The sequence below is a fragment of the Vipera ursinii genome, assembly GCF_947247035.1.
Source record: "Vipera ursinii genome assembly, chromosome: 1".
NCBI lineage: Eukaryota > Metazoa > Chordata > Lepidosauria > Squamata > Viperidae > Vipera > Vipera ursinii.
Window position 1 is genome coordinate 29,180,001 of NC_139512.1, and position 17,602 is coordinate 29,197,602.

General features: G+C 37.7%; 1 protein-coding gene across 1 annotated transcript in view; it reads right to left on the reverse strand.

The window, feature by feature from the left end:
- Nucleotides 1-7,290: 7,290 nt before the first annotated feature.
- Nucleotides 7,291-17,602, reverse strand: part of ESR2 (estrogen receptor 2) — a gene marked incomplete at its 5' end in the record, with an annotated part of 66,866 nt that continues 56,554 nt past the window's right edge. The window contains 2 exons of the mRNA XM_083351133.1: nt 7,291-8,022; nt 13,800-13,980. Coding sequence (XP_083207259.1) covers nt 7,845-8,022; nt 13,800-13,980 — 359 coding nt within the window. The 3' untranslated portion in view covers nt 7,291-7,844. The remainder of the gene's footprint in view (nt 8,023-13,799; nt 13,981-17,602) is intronic.

A 17,602-nucleotide genomic window follows, 5' to 3' on the forward strand; every position in this document is an offset into this window, starting at 1 on the left:
GGAGAGAGCAGATCCTTAGCACAGAGGCCATACTGAGTGCTTCAGCTACAACTGTTAAATTGGAGGTGTTTGTTCAATACTTCTATCTTGTATATGGCATCATGCTGTAAATATTGCAGCATGAAACGTTACAAATCTTTTCAGATATTACAAATGGGAGCAGGTGAGTTTGGTTGGAATAATACTTTGTGTAAGCCATTGTTTCTCAACTTCAGCAACTTGTAAGATTTCAGCTCCCAGAATCCCCCCGCCAACATTGGCTTAAGAAATAATGGCTTAAGGCATCAGCAAGCACATTTGTGGTAATACGGACAGCACTTATTTTTATTACTTTTATTGTCATGTGGTTCTGATACAGTGATGTCATTAGAGTAGCTGAGAATGGTATTTGGCCTAATTCTTTTGTAAATGGGGGGAGTGAGGAACTTTGACTTGCATTTTGAACACAATAAGTTTACTTGTTGTTTCTTAAAAAATACAGTAAAAACTCATTCAATGCAACTTCAGTAACAGACCTGTGATCTCTTACAGTAACAGAAAAAGGGTTATTCACCCAGGTGTAAACCTGCCTATTGAATTCCTGGTTGTGCTGAGGCCTTTTTTTATTTGAGATTTCCTCCTCCTAAAATATTTTTCTCACCTGAATTTAAAGGTCAACCATTATAACACAGTGAAATAAAAAGTCTAACAATAAACTAAGAAGAATGAAAAAGACAAGGACCTTATAGAATATTGTTTTTTATTTATCACTTACATCCTACAAACACATTACTTGGGGGGGGGAGGGACAAGCTCCACATTTGTAGAAAGCAGCTGAAAAAGTGTCAAATTTCACACCTTATCCCAAATTTCGCTTATGTTCACAAAATACTTGGAAAGGCACCAAAAATAATTCCAAAAACATTTCAGTTTTCAAACCGCTAACAATGAAAGTACATGTTCATAGTTATCTTATGGTTTACAAAACACTGTAGGCAAGGAATGCTATGCAGGCACGTGGCAGGAACTACAGAATCCAGATATCTTTAAACTGCATTTTGTGCAAACAAGGCTCATTCATTTAAAGGACTTTATTTTCTAAATAATTGTGATAAGCATTGAAGTGGGAAAAGAGCAGTGAAACAATGCAGATCCACAACAAAATACCTGCCAAAACACCAAGGTTTGGAAATAGCCAACTGCTCTTGTATTTTGATCAACCACTAGATCAAGCAGGGGCTCCAAATTGGACCTTACTTCTGGTTCCCAAAGCCATTTTTCAACCATGATTCAAAATGTATGCACTTTGGGATTTTGGTATCTGTTAAGATATAAAAACACATTATCTGAAGATAATTTGTTAGTTAAGCGTGCCAATGCATTGACTGGGTTAGGATTAGGGTTAAGTCATCAAATTGATCTTTCCAGACCCCAAATCTGCCTGTGGGTCCTTTCAAGTCAGCCCAACAGGTCAGAGAACATAATTTGATAGGGTGACAGAAATGTTTTTCCACAGGTACAACCATGAAGCTTCTTTTTAATCATTTCAAAGCTGTGCAAGGTTAAACAATTTTTGCATCTCCCCAAAGAAGTAAAGTATATCTTGAGAATGCATTACTGTCACTTTTTTGAAGAATGCCCTTACTCTTTCCATCTACCTTTCTTCACTTATGTTTATCTCAAGTTTGTCCTGTTGATTTTAAAGGGGACTACACAAAGGATTAAGGTTTAAGAGGAATTAAATGTCTCTGAATTTTTTTGGAAGGCCAATAATTTCAGAAAAGCTGTTCTCTTTTATTTATAGAGTTATAATAATGTAATAGATTTGGGGACAGTTTATTGTCATTAAGCTTCTATATTAGAAGTCACTGAGTTTCTTTCAGTGATAATAATCACACTCAAGTTGCCTGTTGTGGATTTCTAATGAAAATGTTAATAAAATAAACGCACATAAGATACATCAAATGATTCCATATGTGCTCGCAAGAATTGCATGCTGAAATCTATGCCCACAAACAATGAACTAATATTTTTTACATCACATACAAGCCAATGAAATATTGCAATGCAAATTTTGGAAAATATTGATGGGATCACTGTAGTCAAAAAGGACTGGATGACAGATAACCAATTAAAATATATTAGAAAACAGAAAAATGGGGAAGATGTTGGTAGCCAAATGTGAGTCTGAGAGTTGTGACACTAATGTATTGGGAATATTCTATATCTGCACATGGTTTTAAAGGTAACATTAACTCTTTAATAAGACATGTACCTGGCATGCAGAAATATTTCATTTGGTCCATGCATCTCCAGATAGTTCTTCTGTCTTCTGAGACCCCCAAGAATAGTCCAGAAATTATTGTACTAAATGGATTAAAACTTTGGAACATGCATTCTCCAGAGTTAACATATATAGTTTAAAAGAAATCTGGCATTGTGACTATGGACAATACTCAAGAAAGCTCTCAGTCTGTATAATTTACTGCTTTGTCACAAATGCTGGAAATCTTATTTAACTATCTCTTAAAACTTCTGAGATTTTAGTAAAGATTGCCCACAAATTTTCAAGCAGAGCATTCCTTCATATAGGAATAAAAGTTAAGTTTCTCAAGAATTTGAACACTCTTACTATTTTTGCATTGTTGAAGAATTACATTTTATGCACAGCCTTCACATCTATCTTCTCCTATTTTCCTCCCAAACTGAAAAACCTTCTTGGATAGGAAGTGAAACATTTTCAAAGAAGAAAACCAAAGAAATCCAGTTGCCTTTTGGAAAAAAGCACCTTTGGGACAACCATGACCTGGATGATTGAGAAGCTCCATTGACATCTTGTCCTATTCATTCCATATTTTATAAAGGCTCAGAACTCATGGACAATAAATGCCTGACTGCCTTTTTTGCATTTCTCTATTAAATTCCTTCAATCTTTATGTTTAGCAGATGATTTTTTAAAAAAATTATCTTATTTTCCTATTACATTAAAAAATAAAATAACATATTGATGCAATAAACTTACATGTCCTTCAGACGTTCCTGAGATAAATTTCAGAAGTATTTCCTTACAATACCTTCACAGATACATCTACACACAATAAATTGGTCAATGGGTGACTGTAAAAACAAATGGCAATGTGTAAATGTGCTACCACAGATCAAACACTAGATACGTCAGTAATAACCAAATGCAGTCTAAGAACAAATCTTGTAATTGCTTAACAGTGTCAAATAAAACATTTGGTGTCTATATAATTGTTCCTATAAGATAAAGAAAGCAAAATGAAGAGAAAGACACTATATGGGAAAGTGTAATGAATAGATGAATTGATAATGAGAATGAGGAAAAAAACTGCAAAGATGAAGGGAACATGGGGGGTGCCATTTCCTTAATAGTTCCTCTCCATTTTAGACAACTGTGTATCACATGGTAAAGCTAAAAAAAATACATCGAATTTTGAAACTGCTCATCTTTCTCACATAACAATTCTATCAAATTTCTCATCTTTCTGGTTGCAAGTTTTCTTTTATTTCATTCTTAATTAAGTAGAAGAGTCACACATTAATCCCATTTTTTAAAATCCCATTTATATCCCGCCCTGCTCCGAAGACTCAGGGCGGCTTACAATCTAAAGCACAAATCAATGTGCTTTGTGGATATGTACAAATGGGGGGTATTCTTTCTTTAAGGAACACATATTTATACACATTTGCCTAGGGCATCCAAGCTTTTTGAAAATAAGTTCCCCCTAGAAAAAATGCATTTTGAGGAGAGTTTTTCTTTCAATTTTTGGCTATATTTTTATGAAAATACATATTCTTGTTGTGAAGTTGTTTTGAACTGTGAACTATGTAACAACATTCTAAAAATAATTCTGACTTCAACATCTTTAAAAATTTTGAATTGCTCACATACAGTATTTCTAAATTAGCCCATTTATCTGATCTAAGTGGAGATCTGTAAGAGTGACACAGTGGAAGGCATACAACAGCTGCTGCTCATGAAAGAAAGGGGCAAAGCTAAAGCTTTTCAGGTGAAAATTAAAGGTGTTCCTTTAATAAGGGAACAAAGAAATGTTTCTTTAAGGCAATGAAAACATATAGCAAAAAAAATCCAGTAAAGTACTTTGGGCAGAGACAAAAGAGGCTTAGCTGGATTAATCTTGAAATGTAGCCATATTTCACTGTTGCAGAAACTTTGAAGGAGTCTGATGTCCCTTTGCAGACGGACAGATTTGTTATGGCATCAACCTCAATGGACAAAGAACTCTACTTTGCCGGAATGGTTGTGGGCAATCTTATACTTAATTTACCCTATTTGATTTTTATGTTTTCTTTCCTCAAGATAAAAATGAAAGTAGGAACCAGAGACCACTGGGGAATCAAGCTGAATTGATAAGCTTATCCCCAAACTCTGTTCTTAAATTCTGCCATTCCTGATGTTATCACATGCACAGTTGGGTTCTATAGTGAAAGGTGCATGAAATCTAATTCAGAAAAAAATGCATTTATCAGACATTGGGAAAATTACAATGTTGAACATTCTGCTGCAGTCTATAAACCCCAAACACTGAACACTGAATTTTGTCATTTGCACCATTGTTTCCATAAGCACACAGAAACGTTTCAGCCAAAACTCCTGTTCCCTACATTGGGTTTCCTAGGGCACAGGTCTGCAACCTGCGACTCTGGAGCCGCATGCTCCCAGTCCTCTGCCATGTGCAGTCCAAAAAAAAAAGGGACTAAAAAAGTTCAACCAATCAATTCAAATATGCAGGGTAGGTGCATATCTCGCCTTGGCTCCACTCTTCAGCCAAACCCTGTTCTGCGCATGCGCGCATGTATGCGCATGCGCACACATTTTTTTTGCGGCTCCCAGTTTTTCCTTTTGTGAGGGAACTGGTTCCGAGTGGCTCTTTCACTGTTTCAGGTTGCTGACCCCTGTCCTAGGGCAATGTATCTAAACTTTAGCAACTCTAAGATGTGTGGACTTCAACTCCCAGAATTTTCCAGACAGCACAGGAAGTATTCCGGGAGTTGAGATCCAGACATCGTAAAGTTGGCAAGGTTGAGAAAAACTTCTCTAAAGCAAAACTAAAAATTAATTTCTACAGGTAATCCCCAAGTTACAAACATTCACTTAATGCTTGTTCAAAGTTATGTGATGAACGCCCCCTAGTGCTTATGAGCAAGTCCCGAAGTTATGAATATTGCAGCACCACGGCAGTTGTTCGCCCTTACAAGCGAGCGCAGTGGCTCTGCAACATTCACCCTGGTTATTCCCTCCCTCCCCACCCCTGCCCCGGTCTCCCTAGGCACCAGGCCTTCAATACTCACTCTGTGAAGATCGAGATCCTTTGCTTTCTTGGCTGCTCTAGGCCTTTGGTGCATTCGCAGAGAATGGAAGCCTAAAGTAATGCAAGATCATGCGAGATCAGTGGGGCGAGATCTCATGCCACTGAACTCACATGATCTCATGGTACTTTAGTCCTCTGTTCTCTGCAACAGAAATGGAACTGAAGCTGGGGGATGCTTCCACATGCCTCCGAAGGCTGGACTGTGGCTCTGGAGGCCTTTTCCAGGCTGCTGTGGCTTGGATCTAAGGCCAGAGGATGCTTCCGAACCCCCCCCCCATGCCCCACCTCTGCACACCTCTCTGTGCCCCGATCGGGCCTGGAAAATGCCTCCAGAGCCCAGATCGGGAGATCCAGAGGCATTTTCCAGGCCCGATCAGGGCACTGGGGGGGAGAAGTTTTCCCTGGCCTCAAAACTGGGTGGCAGCAGTCTGAAAAAAGGCCTCTGGACCCTGGATCAGGCTGCAGGGGGCACAGAAAGGCGTACCCCAGCCTCAGATCTGGGTGGCAGCAGGAACTGCGGCAGAGAGGAGACAGATCTTTTCCAGGTGAGTCCGGCGCAGCAGGAAGGGAGGGGGAAGCATGGTATCTTAATGGGTCAGGGAGGCCTTGCGGGTCTGTTCCATCCCTATATTTTACAAACTGCCTTACAATAGTTTATATGTACTATTAGAGGAGAACGTTGTAATTCCCCTCAGCCAAGGCTTCTGGTGTCCAATTGTCTATGATTTTACTTTCTCCATGTTTTTCTTTTGTTGTACTTGTACTTTGGTCTGTGACTGCAACCAAATAAATATATATAGTTTATACCAGAAAGAATGAATGGATGGATTTTCATGACTGGAGAGGATGAAATTAAATCCAAGGATGTTTAGGACTTTAAAAATCAAAAACTATTAATTGTACCCCAAATAGAACCAACAGCAAGAAGGGGTGGAAGCAGGGATATAAGATCTTCTCAGTATTGTGCCTAGTTATGAAGGTCTACCAATGAGAGTCCAAATGCATGTAATGGTGCCATGATGTAAATACTGTGAGTTACACACTTGTCTTAAATGAATATCACTACCTAAAGGTAGAACATGTGTTTCACTATTTTATATACTGTGGCTGTTACTGAGTTTAGTTGCCCCATTTCCTATCAGCTGAGGTTTCTGGACACTTCTTAAAGAGAACCCAACATGAAGAGCAGTACAATCAGGCACAGTCTACTGTTTCCAGGTCTGGTTCAGCGATACTAAACCTTACATTCCTAAGAGTATTTCCTAGGCTAACTTCTTTATCCCAAGCCCTTGCATACAAAACTCACATACGATGCAGATCATTCTGCAAGCTTTAGAATAATGTATGCATTTAGGTATTCATATGGGACAATAATGCATGCACAATTCCTTAACTGTCCTTAATTATGCCATCAGTTTTGACTAGCTTTTATATATTTGTGTAGAGCTGCCTCCTACAATGAGAAGCTGGTAGGGATACATGAATATGAATGACAGGGCTGAAGAACTGGCACATGGACATGCATAAGGTGGTTGATCAGACACATTCTGTTTGGTCCTCCATTTCCAATTTTGTATTTCCAGGTTTGTCTGTAAACACCTGAATCTTCTTATTCATATAAAATAACCATAATTATTTTGATCTTTAGTACTCCAAATATTACATCACTATTCACAAATGCTGAATATTCATTGCAATAATTCCTTCACAACAATAGCAGTATATTGTACAAGCGTCTTAGAGGAAATAAAGCCACAGGTACTTGAATATGGAACTAAAATGCAAGGTAAATGCTTAGATAGCAGTCAAGACAAACCGGGGCTTTAAAATGCTTCCAGTTCATTTTATCAGAATGAATCCAGAAACAAGCACTCCAAAACAAGGCTCTGCAATTAAATATGAAGACCTGCTCATTATTCCCCTTTACCAACTTATCTAAAGTACATTTGCACAATGGAAAAACAAATTAATGTCCATTGCAATTCACAAGCTGAACGACATGCATTTTTAATGCAAGCAGTTTCTCCTGTTTTCTCTAATGTGCAGCTTGATGCATTGATGAACAGCTACTCAGTTTCTTATCAGAAGTTGCCTCTCTTTCTGCCCTGACAGATATTCATTTGTGAGATCTTAGGTTTTTGAGTTGTCCAGCTCTCCTTTAAAAAAAGAAAAAAGAAAAAAAAGCTTATATTGGCATCTACCTAGGATACCATGAAGCTTAAGGCTGTTTTGGCAGTTAAACAGTCTCCTCTAGAAGGCACTCCAGAAATGCAACATTTGATAAAACCACAAATCATCAGCTGTTTGTTCAGTTCCAACCACATGGGGCTTTTCTAAAACCGTCTAAGTTGACAGACAACATTCAGTCTGAAAAAGATTAACAAATGGTCCAGTAAAAATTGTAAAGATGCTGTAGTTTTCTTAACAGCAAATATCCGAACTTTTGATCTGGATATTTCTTAATTCTTTTTTTCTTTGGGTATTTCCTGGATTTTGACTTCTATGAAGTCACTGCTGAATTCCATCTGTTGTCTCTGTTGGTTCCAACGGGCTATTCTCAAGATTGGAGACGGGTGTTTTCCTGTTACTGCGGATAGTGTGAGCATTGAGCATCTCCAGCAACAAATCGTAGACTGGTACTACATTCTTGCACTTCATACTAAGAAGATGCTCCATCCCTTTGTTACTGTAAAGAAAACATTGTGATCAGAAAGAAGTCCTGAGATTTAAAATACAGAGATGCTCTAGGACAGGAGCAGCAAGATTTTAAATGATCCACACAACTGCACAATGTTGCATAACAGAATATAAGGACTGGAAGGTATTTTTAGATTATCTAGACCAATTCCCTTCTCAATGCAAGAATTCTACAACAGCATCCTTGATAGAGGACCACTTTGCCTGAATAATTCCAATAAAGGAGAAACCACTAAATCCTGAGATCTTGCCAACAATTCAAAACAAAAATGGATTTAGAATATTAAAATTAGTAAAAAGTTAACATTAAAAACTTTAAAAATAATAAAACTTCAAAACAGAAAAGCACTTGAAATAAAATTTATAAAATAAAATTGAAATTGCTAAATACTTCATGAATGCATTCAGGAACACTATGAAAGATTGGACTATCATTTGGTCTTCTAAAATGTTATTTTTCTTTGGCATGGCACCCACAGGAATTTCATTATAGGCTCCACTTCTATAGCATTGGAAACTGATTCTGGAGATGAGACAGCAGTATCAACAGACATTTTCATACACATAAACATTTCATTTCACTCATAAACCACTTTATCTCATGAACTATTGTGAAGCTAACTTCTAGCAGACTTGAAAGACTAAAATTGAACAGGAAAGACTAGGATGCAATAGTCCTTTCAATGGGTGATCAGTAAAAAGGTAAAGGTAAAGGTTTCCCCGCACATGCGTGCTAGTCGTTTCCGACTCTAGGGGCCGGTGCTCATCTCCGTTTCAAAGCCAAAGAGCCAGCGTTTGTCCGAAGACGTGTCTGTGGTCATGTGGCCGGCATGACTAGACGCCAAAGGCGCACAGAACGCTGTTACCTTCCCACCGTAGTGGTCCCTATTTTTCTACTTGCATTTTTACGTGCTTTCGAACTGCTAGGTTGGCAGAAGCTGGGACGAGTAACAGGTGCTCACTCTGTTACGCAGCACTCGGGATTCGACCCGCCAAACTGCCGACCTTCTGATCGACAAGCTCAGTGTCCTAACCCACTGAGCCACCGCGTCCCTGTGGGTGATCAGTAGAAAAATTCAAAAACAGAACTCAAGCAAATCTGCCACCAGGAGTTTCTGGTGTTCTCAAAATTGTGGCTCTGGGCAGCACACTTAGTATAAAACCCAAGCAAATATACAGTACATGATAAGAAAATAAGAAAAGTAATGGCAGTTGAGAACAAACCCAACTCTTATCATAAAAAAGACAAACTCACAGTGACAGGCTTACCTAACCTCCTGACCACATGCCTGAAGTTCAATTAATCAGTTTGTGTCTATTCCTTTTTTAACGTAGTTAGATTGCAACAGATATTGAAAAAGAATCAGCTTGTATCCCAGAGCTAGGAGGCAAGGGGGAAGCAAGATCAAAGCCAAAAAAAAAAAAGGCCACCTGCCCCCCCCCAAGCCATCACATTGTGTAGTTCTGGTTTCAGAAAAGACAGAATAGACCCAGAACCTGACCATTTCAGTCCTTAAAATGAAGAATGTCACAAGGATAAGCAAGCCGAGAGCTGATTTGAAACAACACAAAGCGGACTGATGGAAGAAAACTCTTCATTTTCTATAAATTACTGGGTGTATGGCTTCAAACTTAAAAACCAATGACTGGATATATACTGCTCAAAAAAATAAAGGGAACACTTAAACAACACAATGTACTGTATTTAATAGTAGGATGTCTTATCTTCTCTTCCCTTTATTTTTTTGAGCAGTATACAAAGACTTGATTTGGAGGGGAAAGAACAGGAAGATTAGATGGAGCTCACATACATTATGGACACACTGGAAATTTATTTATTTTTATTTTATTTTATTTTAATCCCATTTATATCCCGCCCTTCTCCGAAGACTCAGGGCGGCTTACAATTTAAGCACAAACCAATGTGCTTAGCAGTAGCCTTCATTCTATGTATATGCCTGCTTATTAGGGCTTTCATACACCCCCCAAGCGGCATTATTACAAAGTCAGCTTATTGCCCCCAACAATCTGGGTCCTCATTTTACCTACCTCGGAAGGATGGAAGGCTGAGTCAACCTTGAGCCTGGTGGGATGCGAACCTGCACTAATTGCAGGCAGCTGGTGTTACTTAAGGAGGCATTAGCCCACTGCTCCACCAAGGCTCCCTAGCCTAGATCCTAGATCTAACTGCTATTTACCCAGTAAAGTACCGGTAAGTGGAAGAAGAGAATTTAAAATGCAAATTATCATTCTGGTTAATGTACAGTAGTTTACTGGTTGAAGTAAGGTCTGTCCAAATACTGCTGATCAGTTACCATTTTGAAACAATGTTTTTCTCAGTTTCTGAGCAGCCAGAAATTGGGTTAATGGAAAAGTTTCTATAAAATGCAAAATAAGCCGAAAGCCGGCTTGGGCTATTTTTTACTTTCACCGATGGAAAAGTCAATATTCATTAAGCCAATTCCACGTAATGTTTCAACCTTTTTTTAATGTGTCCTTTAAAAAGTATCAATAAATATTCCAGTGCCAGGTCAGTGTTTTAACACAACCACTGAGCAGTCTTTCATTGCCAGCACAAAGTAAACAACGCATATGGAAGAGCTGTGTGGAAGAGTTTGGGGGATGGGGGGGGGAAGAACCAGGTAATCTAATCAAAATTAATCTGCTCTTTCACCAAGAAATAAAATGAGGATTATTAACAGCATTGTCTTTCAGCTTTTTGAAAAGACTGAGGGTGAAACGAGTTGTTCTAGTGCTGATAAGCAACACAAATGAGATTTGCCTCTATAGCTGTCTGGTGGAATTCTGGAAATTGAAGTATTTATTTATTTATTTATTTAGTTACATTTATATACCGCCCTATTCCCTGAGGACTCAGGGCGGTTTACAGGGAGTTAAAAATCCAACATACAAAAGTTAAGAAACCAAATTAAAAAATATTAAATTGACCCTGTACTCAATTAAAAAGAACCCCAATTAAAAATTTCTCCTCAGTCTGGGCCCGAGAGCTCGAAGAGCCAGGTCTTCAGGCCCCGGCGGAATGATCGGAGGTCGGGGGCAGTTCTCAGTTCCACCGGCAGCTGGTTCCAGAGGGCAGGCGCTCCCACATCTTGAAGTCCCCACATCTTAAAACCACCAAGGTTGGGAAACACTCCCTGAAGAAGCAACTTTATTCTTTTGAGGGTAGAGCTGTCTCTGCTTCCCTGTATTTCTTCCATTGAGATGGGGAGAGCTTTCTTGCTTAGGAAATTATATCACCAAAGAGATGCTTCTAGCAACTACCTCTTATCATTGTTGTTATGTCGCGTAGTTAGACCGATCAGGAACTGATGACAGGACAGCGGGTAAACAACTCAGCTTTATTTGTGGTTGGAAAAGCCAGATTCTCCACAGCTCAGCTCCTTTAAATACTGTTGCCGGCAAGCCGGCGGCCAATCCACATCCTTAAAAGGTCCCGCCAGAAGGGCCTGACCAATAGGATGGAAGTTTGACGCCACCTGTTGTTGCCGGGTGTTACACAGCTGATGCCCGGCTGAGCTGTCAGGTTAACATATAACACTAAGTATATAACAATTGTTGATTTTTCTTCCTTTCTTTTCAAGCCTGACAACCAGAAGTACAGGTAGTCCTCGATGTACGGCCACAATTGAGCCCAAAATATCTGTTGTTAAGTAAGACATTTCTTAAGTGAACTTTGCCCTACTTTATTACCTTTCTTGTCTCAGTTGTTAAGTGAATCACTGCAGTTGATAAGTTAGTAACCCAGTTGTTAAGTGAATCTGGTTTGCCCATTGACTTTGCTTGCCAGAAGGTCACAAAAGGGGATCACATGACCGTGGGACACAGCAGTGCTCATAAATATGAACCAGTTGCCCAGCGTCTGAGTTTTGATCACATGATCATAGGGATGCCGCAAAAGTTGTAACTATGAGAAATGGTCATAACTTACTTTTTTTTCAGTGCTGTTGTAACTGAACAGTCACTAAATGAACAGTTGTAAGTCGAGGACTACCTGTATAGAATCTCTGAATAGCAGAGCCTGTCCTCTTTGCCAGAGCCAGTTATGTGCATCCAAGGACAGCAATAGAACCTGCATGCCTTTTTTTCTTTTAGATTTAGATGTTCATTAAACTGATACCTCTATGGCAGGGGTAGGCAAACTTGGCTCTTTTATGACTCATGGATTTCAACTCCCAGAATTCCTGAGCCAGCAGTCCATGAGTCATAAAAGAGCCAAGGTTGCCTACCCCTGCCCTATGAGCTACAGTCCAAGCCAACTCTAGCCAACCAAACTGGTCTAATTCTCTCTTCTTTATGGTTTGTCTTTTCTTTAACCAAGGTGGAGTCTGGATAGCTGTTCAAATACTTGGTGTTTCAAGGAGAGCATTAGCTTCTGAAAGGCCTCTGCACCGAAGGTTGTTCTTTTAAAGAATGGCCTTGAAATGGCAAGCTGACAAAAGACTGGGATTTGATTCCACAAGGCTGCTTATTTAATTAAATGTATTAGCCACCTAAATCCAACGGATGGTCCCTCCCAAATCATTGGAATCCCTGAACATGCTGCTCTGTACAATGTGTGCAAAATTGTTCAAGACTAATTTTTATTGAAGTCCCACTGTGTATCCACTGCTGTTACAGTGATGTATACAATTTAGAGGTAACAAACACTTCAATAGTATAAACTTGCCATTAAATGTTATAATAAAGTATTTCTGGGCATGGGGCTGTGCAGAGATCTAAACATTTTCATAATTGAACAATATGGTATTTTTGTACAATAGGATGCACTTTTCTTTCAAGTACTGCTAAAACATTTAATTATCAGCTTTGGCAGCTGAGTATATTTCAGCAACTTGAACTTGGCCTTGTGTTTTTTAAGCAAAATTTCTGAATGAAGGTTTCTTTGGGAAAAGATAATTATTATCATATCATAAAAAGCATTGCCTTCCATGAATTTTGTATTATTTGGTACCATAATTTTTAATATTTTAAAAATTATTAAGTAAAAACACTGCTCAGCCCAGCACTCTTGAAAGTATATATATGATCCATAATATTAATGGACATTTATATTAGTTTAATTTTGACTGACTTCTTAAAAATAAATTTCTTCTTTTTTATTTAGATATACCCATAAACCCTCAAAATTATGTTTTAATTTAACCTAACATTTCAATTCAATATATCCTTAAAATGTACAGAATTACAAATCATCTGTGTCAGATGACACTATTTGCATGCCTGAATATTCTGTCATTAAAAAATAAAATTCCACAGATAATGTGTTGGATTAAATGGAAACTGAGGCAAGTTTTTATCATTTAATCTTTTTTTAAGTTTCAAAAGAAACTAAGTGGCCTTTGAGAAGCGACATACATTTTTCTTTGGAAAGCTAATATGCAATAGCTTTAGTTACCTATTGGTCTCCAGCAACAGTCCAGAAAAATGCTGCTTTTTCTAAGCAGAACACTTTGTAAGACAATTCAGAATGTAATAGTATAGTACCCAATATACAAGGGATTTATAAGTGTTACATGTGATGCATTATGCAGTGAAATTGCTATTTATATTATCCACAAATTCTGTATTTACAGTTACATCAATAGCCCACGTACGTAAAAAAGCTATGAAATAATTAATCAGGAGAGACGAAAGCAGAAATAAAAAGTAACGCAAGGAAATTATCTCTCCTTCTTCACTCTCAGAGGAAAAAAAAGTTAACACGTTGCAAGAAGACTTCTCCAACACCATCTAGAATGGTCTTACCTGGCATGCCGAACGTGAGAAAGTAGCATCAACAAATTTGCCAAGCGAGTTGTTTGTTGGGGTAAAGGGACGCCACTCTTTCCAATGACCCACACCAAGGCATCTGTCACTGAGTTTAGCAGATCGTTCAGTTTTTTGTTACTCACAGGTTCTTCTGTAGAAGATGACAGTGGATACATGCCTACGCAAGAGTAGCAAAAATCAATGTTAACTAGTTATTATGAATCCCCCTTCCCTTCCTATGATTAAATCTGAATTAGACATTATTCCTCTTGGGTCTATATTGTTCACAACGAGGGATAGGTTTCCAGGATTTAAGATGGGAAAATATAAATGTTTTCAACTCAGCCTGAAAATTCTGGAAACCAAACCTAGAAATCTTTACATACACAGCAACTACTCTGTAACTAAGATAGAGCCATAATAATAAGGAAACGAACCAGGAGAATATTACCTGGTACTTTTTTTTAAATGGCGGAAGAATTAAATATTCAAGATAGTTGGAGGTTGAGAAATCTGAATGAAAAGCAATTTACATACTATTCAGGGTGGCATCAATCGTGGTCCAGAATTGATATGGTCTGGACAACGAAAGAATTAAATTCAGATATTAATGACATAGTAATAGACATTAATACTTGGGCAGACCATAATCCCATTATAATTAAATGGAAAGAACAGAAGACAATAACAAGGAGCTGACTCTAAAAAAGGCAATCCTAAACCAAACAGAATTTAAGCATAAGATGGAGGAACAAATGCGGACATTCTTCCAGACAAATAAGAAAGAGGAGACTAGCACTCAAAATTTATGGGATACAGCCAAGGCAGTTATGAGAGGAACTGCAATTGTGTACATGCCCAATGAATATAAAAAGAAAAAGCAATATCAAAAAAAGTTTAGAGGAAGAACACAAAAAAATTAGAATTAGAACTACAAAAAACCCCACAATATAGAGATCTAAAACAACAGCTAGATTTAAATAAGCATAAATTGAATATTATAGAAAAGGGAGAAATGGCACAAAAAATAAAAAGCATTAGACAAAAATTTTTTGAACAGGCAAGTAAACCCGGTAGATGGTTGACCTATAGATTGAAAAAACAAAAAGATAAAAGATGTAATAGTAAATAATGTAATCAAGCAGGGAAGATGGTACATCAAAATGAAGGGAAAAAATGGGTGATATATGAATTCTATAAAAATCTTTATAAAGAGGATGAAAAGATTACTGAGGAAAGAATATCACAATATCTTATGAAAGCAGACTTACAAAGGTTCTGGAAAAATTTCAAAATATATTAAATAAAGATATAACAGCCCAGGAAATTATAGAAGCTATTAAAAAACAAAAAAGTAATAAAACACCTGGCCCTGATGGATTACTGTCCGAAATATATAAAAACCTCCAAGAACTTTTGGTCCCAACCCTATTGGACATATTTAATGAGGTACTAAATACAGCAAAAACTCCAAACTCATGGAAAGAAGCAATCATCTCACTAATTTCGTTTTAAAGTACAGTTTTCCTTTAAAAAGCCCCCCTTCCCCCTCCCCCCTCCCCCCCTACCTCTCCCCCTCCCCCCCTCCCTCCTCCCCCCTCCCTCCCCCCCTCCCCCCCTCCCCCCCCGACTTCCCAGAGCTAAATACAAGGTATATATATAAAAAAAGCAATCATAAACAACCATATACTAACAACTATAAATTCTAAAATCCATCACTCTCTAACTTATATAGGATAATACAAACCTTAGCAATATTAAATATATATAAAAAACTAAAATAGAAAAAGAAAAAAGAAAACGAAAGAAGACTTATTCGAATGCTACATAAAACTTCTTAACCCTATACTTGTTCTGGATAAACTCAATCCATTTTCTCCATTCCATAATGTAACGTTCTTGCGAATGATCTTTCAAATAGGCCGAAATCTTCGCCATCTCTGCCAGGTCGGAAACCTTTAAAGTCCACTCTTCTATAGTCGGCAGTTCCTCTTTCTTCCAATATTGACCTATCAAAAGTCTTGCTGCCGTAACTAAGTTCAACATCAATTTGGTGTCCACAACTGTAGCGTCTGCAATTATTCCCAACAAAAAAAATTGCGGACAAAACTTTATCCTCCGTTTAAAAATCTTCTGCATATTCCACCAGACTTTTATCCAAAAAACCTTAACCATCTTACATGTCCACCATATGTGAAAATATGTTGCATCTTCATCACCGCACCTCCAACATTTAGGCTGGTAATTCGGATACATACTTGCAAGCTTTTTAGGATCTAAATGCCATCTATAAAACATTTTGTAAAAGTTCGCTCTTAGATTTTGAGCTTGAGTAAATTTTACGTTCCTCACCCAAATCTTTTCCCACATGTCCATTGTAATAACTTCCTGAATGTTTTGGGCCCATTTTATCATACAATCCTTAACAAGCTCTGTTTCTGAATCAATCTCTATCAATGCAAGATATATCCGTTTAATATGTGCTGGTCCCTGATTTCTAATTTGCTTTATCAAATTTTCATCAGTCATTGCAAATCCATTTTTCTGGTCTTCTTTCCACCTGGCCGGTAACTGAATATATTGAAACCAAGTTTGAACAACCTTCTCTTCTCGCAAGAGGCTATATGATTTCAAACACCAAACATTCCTTTCCAAGCTTAAGATTTCCTTGTATGTAGTCACATCATGTTTGAAACCAGCACGTATATTTTCTATTGCGTGTTTTGGAATTGCCCACAATGGTATCTTGCAGCTTAACTTATGTCTATACTTCTTCCAAACTCTCAGCAATGCCTGTCTTAAAATATGCATCCTAAACACAGTATCTACCTTCTTATCATACAACAAATATGCATGCCAGCCAAACAACAAATCATGGCCCTCAAGATTTAATAACCTCGGTTGCGTCAAATTAATCCAATCACTTATTCCTACTAATGCAGCAGCTTCATAATATAATTTAAAATTAGGCAATTTAAGGCCACCTCTCTCACGAGTATCCTGCATAATCTTAAGTTTAACTCGTGGCTTTTTCCCTGCCCACACAAATTTATTGATACCACGCTGCCATTCCTCCAAATTAGAATCTTTCTTAAGAATCGGTATCATTTGAAATAAAAATAAAAATTTGGGCAGGACATTCATTTTCACTGCTGCAATCCGTCCCAACAAAGACAATTGCAATTTTTCCCAACTCTCCAATTCTTTTCGAATTTTCCCCCATAATTTTTCATAATTATTTTTATATAACTTTGTATTAGAGGGTGATAAAATCACCCCCAAATATTTAACCCTTTTAACAATCTCAAATCCAGTTAATCCTTCTAAAAGAACCTTCTGTGAAACTGTCATATTTCTAGCCAAAATTTTGGTTTTCTGTATATTTACTTTAAATCCAGAAACCTTCCCATATTGTGTTATTATCTCCATCAGGTCCACAACAGAGTTCTCTGGCTGGGTCACTGTAACAACCAGATCATCTGCAAATGCTCTCAATCTATAGTCCTGATCTCCAACTTGTATCCCCTTAATTTTTTCCGAATTCCGAATTTTAACCAATAATATCTCTAAAGTTAACACAAATAACAAGGGCGATAACGGACACCCTTGCCTTGTGCCCTTCTCAATATTACATGCTGCTGTCAGGCTATTATTAACTATAATTCGGGCAGTTTGTTTTTGATATAATGCCCTAATTGGTTGTAAAAAATTTTCCCCAAAATCCATTTTGTCTAAAACTTTCAACAAAAATTGCCAATTCAATTGATCAAAAGCCTTTTCAGCATCTAAAAAGATTAGCG